Consider the following 7,264-nt stretch of genomic DNA (forward strand, 5'->3'; position numbering starts at 1 on the left):
ATGCAGTGACTCCATGCTATTTCTCTCTTCTGGGCCATTTTTCTACATTGTTTGCTTGAAAAGCCAGTTACCCTCTACTCCTTAGCAGGCTGTCTTTTGGGCCACCAACCAGCTCCCAAATCACGGCACAGTATTAGTTATGAATGCTTAGCCTAACTTAGGCTCATTTCTTGCTAGCTCTTATAATTTAACCAGTTTCTCTTTAACTATGTTTTGCCTTGGAGCTTTTAACCTTTCTTCCCTTCCCTTCCTTCTTCTTTCTCTTTCTTTCTTCCTGTATATCCTACTGTTCTGCTGTCTCTGTGGCTGGTTGGTGGCTCCCTGTCTTTCTCGCTTGAGCCTAGATCTCTCCTGCTTACTCTGCCCATCAGCCCCACCTATCCCTCTCCTGCCTAGCTACTAGCTGCTGAGCTTTTTTTCCTTCTTTTTTCTTTTCTTTTTTTCTTTTTTTTAAATATTTATTTATTTATTATGTATACAATATTCTGTCTGTGTGTATGCCTGCAGGCCAGGAGAGGGCACCAGACCTCATTACAGATGGTTGTGAGCCACCATGTGGTTGCTGGGAATTGAACTCAGGACCTTTGGAAGAGCAGGCAATGCGCTTAACCTCTGAGCCATCTCTCCAACCCTCATGCAACTTTTTAAAAATTTTTTTAATTGATATTTATTGAGCTCTACATTTTTCTTTGTTCCCTCCCTACTTCTCCCCTCCCCACTTCAACCCTCCCCCAAGGTCCCAATTTACTCAGGAGATCTTGTCTTTCTCTACTTTCTACTTCCCATGTAGATTAGATCTATGTAAGTCTCTCTTAGTGGCTGCATTGTTGTCTAAGTTCTCTGGGATTGTGGTTTGTAGGCTGGCTTTCTTTGCTTTATGTTTAAAAACCACCTATGAGTGAGTACCTGTGATAATTGTCTTTCAGTGTCTGGGTCACCTCACTCAAAATAATGCTTTCTAGCTCCATCCATTTTCCTGCAAAGTTCAAGATGTTTTTTTTTCTGCTGTGTAGTACTCCATTGTGTAAATGTACCACATTTTCATTATCCATTCTTTGGCTGAGGGACATTTAGGTTGTTTCCAGGTTCTGGCTATGACAAACAAAGCTGCTATAAACATAGTTGAGCACATGTTCTTGTGGCACAATTGAGCATCCTTTGGATATATACCGTAAAGTGATATTACTGGTCTTGAGGAAGGTTGTTTCCTAATTTTCTGAGTCGCCACACTGACATCCAAAGGGGCTGTACCAGCTTGTGTTCCCACCAGCAATGCAGGAGTGTTCTCTTTTCCCCACAACCTCTCCAGCATAAGTTGTCATCAGTGTTTTTGATCTTGGCCATTCTTTCAGGTATAAGATGGAATCTCAGAGTTGTTTTGATTTGCATTTCTCTGATGGCTAAGGATGTTGAACATCCTTAAGTGTCTTTCAGCCATTTTAGATTCCTTTGTTGAGAGTTCTCTGTTTAGGTCTGTACTTCATTTTTTTTTAATTAGATTATGTGTTCTTTTGGTGTCCAATTTCTTGAATTCTTTGTATATTTTGGAGATCAGACTTCTGTCTGATGTGAGGTTAGTGAAGATCTTTTCCCATTCTGTAGGCTGTCGTTTTGTCTTGTTGACCGTGTCCTTTGCTTTACAGCTTTTCAGTTTCAGGAGGTCCCATTTAATTTTCTCAGTGTCTGTGCTGCTGGGGTTATATTTAGGAAGTGGTTCCCTGTGCCAATGCGTTCAAGTGTACTACCCATATTCTCTTCTATGAGGTTCAGTGTGGCTGGCTTTATGTTGAGGTCTTTGATCCATTTGGACTTGAGTTTTGTGCATGGTGATAGATATGGGTCTATTTTCATTCTTCTACATGTTGATGTCCGGTTATACCAGCATCACTTGTTAAATATGCTTTCTTTTTATCATTTGATATTTTTTGCTTCTTTGTCAAATATCAGGTGTTCGAAGATGTGTGGATTGATATCCGGGTCTTCTGTTCAGTTCCATTGGTCCTCCTGTCTGTTTTTATGCCAATACCAGGCTGTTTTCAGTACTGTAGCTCTATAGTAGAGTTTGAAGTCGGATTGTGATGCCTCCAGAAGTTCTTTTATTGTACAGGATTGTTTTGGCTATCCTGGGTTTTTTGCTTTTTCCATATGAAATTGAGTACCGTTATTTCGAGGTCTTTAAAGAATTTTTCTGGGATTTTGATAGGCATTGCATTGAATCTGTAACTCTACTTTTCTTATGCAATTACCTTATTCAACTGTGTGCCTGTTTACAAACATTCTACACCAGAAGTATGAAGTCTATGTGGAGGCAGAAAATAGCTCTGCTGTTGTGGTTTATATGCCTACAAGATTCTTACACACAATGCCTCAGTGTTTACTGAAGGAGAATGTTGCCTACTGTTCTGTACCAAAAACAATACAGCTCTGTGTTTGAAAATGAGACCTTTTGCATCTTAGAGCAGGAAGTCTTTTATACAGTCGTTGGAGTTGAATTGTTAATTTCCTCTTCTCTAAGAAGCATAGATTCTATTAAAACATTTTCTTCTTCCTTTCCTACCTTTTTTTTAAAAAAAAAAAAAGTGTGTGGGGGGGTCTTCATTGTGCATCCCTGCCTGGACCAGAACTTGCTCTGTAGACCAGGCTGGCCTCAAACTGACAGATCTGCCTGCCCCTGTTCAGGGATCAAAGGCTTCTATTTTGCTACCATGGTTGTTGACACCATGACTTGTTAGTCTCATGTTATCAAGCCTTGTCACTTCCATTTTGCCCTTTGGGATCAAGTCTTTAAGTAAACAAGGCCAAGAGAGACTGAATAATAAAACCTTGTGCAAAAAGAACCTCAGCTGGGGCTGGAGAGATGGCGCAGACTTAAGAGCACTTGCTGTTCTGGCAGTGGCCCCAATTTGGTTCTCAAAAAGGATACCAACTGACTCAGTGTGAGTGAAGATGCCTTAGGGAAGCTCCCTGCTGAAGATATGGCCTCATGACAACAAAACAGAATTAACTAGCTGAACCCAGAAGAAATGAACTAATGCTTTCAACCACATTTCAGAATGGACTGCTATGTAATAAAGATCATTGAACTGACACAAGACTTAATAATTTCAATAAAATAAATCACCCTAAAACCGGTGGTAGTGGTTGTTATTCCTTTAATCCCAGCACACTGGAGGCAGAGGCAAGCAGATCTCTTTGAGTTCCAGACCAGCCTGGCCTAGAGGTAGTTCCAGGATAGGATAGCCATGGCTACACAGACAAACCCTATCTCCAAAAACAAAAATTACTTTTATGAACTCAAGTTTTGCTTGCATGTATGTCTGAGCACCGTGTACATGCCTGTCTCCATGGGAAGCACAGGAACTGGAGCCAGACAGCTGTGGGTCCTCTGGAAGATGGCTCTTTTTGTGTGTGTGTGTGTGTGTGTGTGTGTGGTTTTTTGAGACAGGGTTTCTCTGTGGCTTTGGAGCCTGTCCTGTCACTAGCTCTTGTAGACCAGGCTGGCCTTGAACTCACAGAGATACGCCTGCCACTGCCTCCTGAGTGCTGGGATTAAAGGCCTGCACCACCACTGCCCGAATGGATTACCTTTTTGTAATTTCCAGACTTCTCACTGAATTGTTTTTTTGTTTTGTTTTGTTTTGTTTTTTATTTAAAAAAAAAAAGTATGAAAAATGTCACAATGAGCCCAAGCATGGTACCACAAGCCTTAAATCGCAGAGCTAAAGAGGCAGAGACAGGTGGATCTCTGTAGAACAGAGCTAGTTCCAGGCCAGGCTCCAAAGCTACAGAGAAACCCTGTCTCAAAAAACAATAACAACAAAAAACAAAAACCCCAAAAAGGTAATTCCCTTTGGTTTTTGTTTTGTTTCTGGGGACAGAATCTGGAGGCTGGAGAGATGGCTCAGCAGTTAAGAGCCTACTTCCAGCCGGGTGGTGGTGGCACATGCCTTTAATCCCAGCACTTGAGAGACAGAGGCAGGTGGATTTCTGTGAGTTCAAGGTTAACCTGGACTACATAGTGAGTTCCAGGACAGTTGGGATTATATAGAGACCCTACCTCCAAAAAACAAAAAATAAATGAAAGAAAAACATAAATTTTTTTTTGCAATTAATATATACTAACAAAAGCAAAATCTAGGCAGAAGGTACAGTTCACTGTGGAACAAGTACTTGGTATATTCAAGATCCCAGCACTATAACACACATAAGTCTTGAAGAAATCCATTCATGCTTTTTAAGAGTTTTACTTTCATCTCATCATCTCTCTCATAACCCTGGTGCTTACACCCATATTAAAATATCTTTAAGCCGGGTGGATCACTGTGAGTTCGAGACCAGCCTGGTCTACAGAGCTAGTTCCAGGACAGGCTCCAAAGCCACAGAGAAACCCTGTCTCGAAAAAAAAAAAAAAACACTTTATTAAGTGCCACCTTTTTTTCTTAAAAGAAAACAACAAGAATAACAACAAAACATGCATGGTAGCACACACCTGTAATCCCTGCATTGGGAGGTGGTGACAGGATTGGGAGCTCAAGCACAGCCTCAGCTACATCATAAGTTCTAGGCCAATCTAAGCAACGTGAGACTTTACACCCAGAAAACAAAATAAAGCCACATATGAAAGTCTAAGATTCATCTCTGCCAACGGATGAGGCTTCTGATGACTTCAGCTTCACATCCCGTGTGCTCTAATGTGGCACTTACTATTATTAAAAAAGTGAGAAAGCCAGGTGTGGAGGCACATACATCTATCTCAGCACTCAGAAGACAGAGGCAGAGGCAGGAGCAACTCTGAGTCAGAGGCCAGCCTGGTCTATATAGTGAGTTCCAGGTCAGAATTAGAGAAACCCTGTCCATTCCGTTCCCCCCACTACACACACATTTTTTTTTTTAAGTAAGGAAGAGGTACTCAGTTGGAGGAGTGCTTGCCTAGCACATAGGAAATCCTAGTGTGATCTTTAACATTCCATAAAACTGGATGTGGCTCACCAGGTGCTGGTGGCACACACCTTTAATCCCAGCACTCAGGAGGTAGAAGCAGGCGGATCTCTGTGAGTTTGAGGCCAGCCTGGTATATAGAGCAAGTTCAGGACAGTCAGGGCTACACAGAGAAGGCCTATCTTGAAAAAAAACAAACAAAACTGGATGTGGTTAAAGGTCATCCTCTGAAATACTTCTCTACTCAGAGAAGTTAACCTCATTTATTTTGATGAGCGCAGTACAAGTGTAATTTCACTTTCCCACTTCATTTTGGTGTCACAGTCTTTAGAGACAACAGCATCATTGCACTTCCAAGGGGCCGGGGAGCTCAGTGGCAGAGCATTTCCCTAGAATGACAACGTTCCTGGGTTTTGTCTCTAAGATTACATAAAAAAAAAACCAAAAACCACCAAACATGAAGGGCCAAGGTCAGAAAGAGCCAACAATAATGATTCTAATTGTCGTACTTCTAAGACGTAAAGTATGATTGGGTTGTAAATAAGTAAGATCTTAACAGAAGAGCCTACGACTCAGGAATGAGAAACTTGAGTCTACAGGAGTGAGCAGAAGTAGCACTGAGGGAACACACAGTGTGCATATCCCATCCCAAAGACAGCCCATTTTATCAGAGAAAGCACACTGCGTTTCCTCGCAGGGATAGGTCCTGTTCCCCTTCTCCAGGGTGACAAGCGCATCTCTTCTCGAGTCCCCAGTTCTCTGTTCTAGCGGTACTTCCCATGCCGGTTAAAGTGTTTGTAGAGATAGCGGATCCGTTTGTTGAGGTTGTGCAGGTCCTCGGCGAACATTCTGCTTCCAACCATTTTCTTCTTTCGGATACAGCGCTGCAATTCATTTCCTCTCCAGCCTCGAAGCCATACCGGGCCCTTGATCAGTTCCTTCGGGTGCTTTTCGAAGTTCCCTGTAATGCGAGAGAAGGTTAAGCTTGCAGAGAAGGGAAGGCAGCCTAGGCCAGCTAAGCCTCCATCCCATGGCTGCAGGTCCCTGAGCAGAGCTTATAGACCAGGCACGCCCGTAATGCTACTAAGAACAGTCTTCGGGGCTCAAGAGATGGCTCTGCGGTAAGAACACTTGTTCCTGCAAAGAGCCCGGGACCCAGCACACACATCTAGAGGTTCACAACTGTGTGCAAGGCCAGTTCTAGGGAGCCTGACATCCTGTACCTGCCGGCTTTGCTTGAATAACACATGGCACACGTACAGTAAAACAGGCAAGCGCGCGCCAGAATGCTTGGGATCAGATACTGACACTACCATCCAGCTCTGGGCACTCAGAACAACGCACAAGTGTGTTATTCCGTCTCATCACCACACAATTCTCTGTAACTTAGACTGGTCTTGTCTGCCTTAGTCCCCAGCTTATGCCACCAGGCCTGGCCTGAACACACTACTATTCTCCAAGCAAATAAAAACAAAGTAGTCAATACAGCCTACCAGTCCTTCTGAAATTAGCAATCAAGTCCTACCCAGGATCCCGATGTTGTCGTAGACACCAAACAGAGCCCTCTTCTCGTTCCAGCGGTCAACCACTCTCGGGGGCGGCAGCGTAAGCCTCACACGGGTCAACAGCGGTACACCTAGGAATGGAAGGGAGAAGAAAGAATCAGCACCGCCTATCAACAAGCAGTTCGCGGGGCGCCTGTCTTATCTGTACCTTAGTCACTTACCCAGAGAGAAGCTTCTGCACGCCAAGGGCATCCAGCCCCACAGGCTCCTACTTGCCACCCAAGGGAGACTCCCTGCCATTAGTCTAGCGCCCGTCTACCTCGACAGGGCCCTGCACTAGCCAGAAAAATGGGGACCAGGTGTAGATTTCAAAGACCAGGTAAAGGACACAGTCTCAGCCGGGGCTCACGCAGGACTGACAGCAGGAGACGCCATCTTGTGCTTTACCCAGCTAGCTTTGGGAGCGGACGCCCCTCGGCTTGCACCGCCCTAGCCACAATCTCCGCCCCCCAAGTTCCGGCCTAGCATGCGCGCCCAGCTCAGACACTTCCGGTTTAGCCAGGGGACGTTTTTAGGGCTGCGGCACATTTTCTTGTCGCAGGGTAGGACAGCTCCAACCCGGAACTCCGTGTCAGTGCAAATAAACCCTCTCCTGTTTCCCTGGGCGTCCTCCACTGTGAGGGAGGTGGAGGATGGGAGCCCGGCGCCGCGACAAGATCCCCTTGCACCTCGCCACACGGTTTTGCTGAGACAGTATACTCTAGCAGTTTAGAGGGCAGGGATTTGAGGTCCGGGGCCTCCCGGAGGGATATCAGGGTCGC

The 7,264-nt window shown here is 44.6% G+C and overlaps 1 protein-coding gene across 1 annotated transcript; it reads right to left on the reverse strand.

The window, feature by feature from the left end:
- Positions 1-5,146: 5,146 nt before the first annotated feature.
- Positions 5,147-6,996, reverse strand: Mrpl51 (mitochondrial ribosomal protein L51). Its single transcript, XM_075982737.1, has 3 exons — positions 6,665-6,996; positions 6,464-6,574; positions 5,147-5,899 (listed from the first exon to the last, which is right to left on the reverse strand). Exons 1-3 carry the CDS (start codon positions 6,741-6,743, stop codon positions 5,703-5,705), a joined length of 387 nt encoding a protein of 128 aa, XP_075838852.1. The 5' UTR covers positions 6,744-6,996; the 3' UTR covers positions 5,147-5,702.
- Between the last annotated feature and the right edge of the window lie 268 nt (positions 6,997-7,264).

This window comes from Microtus pennsylvanicus, chromosome 8 (genome assembly GCF_037038515.1).
Source record: "Microtus pennsylvanicus isolate mMicPen1 chromosome 8, mMicPen1.hap1, whole genome shotgun sequence".
In the NCBI taxonomy this organism is placed as follows: Eukaryota; Metazoa; Chordata; class Mammalia; order Rodentia; family Cricetidae; genus Microtus; species Microtus pennsylvanicus.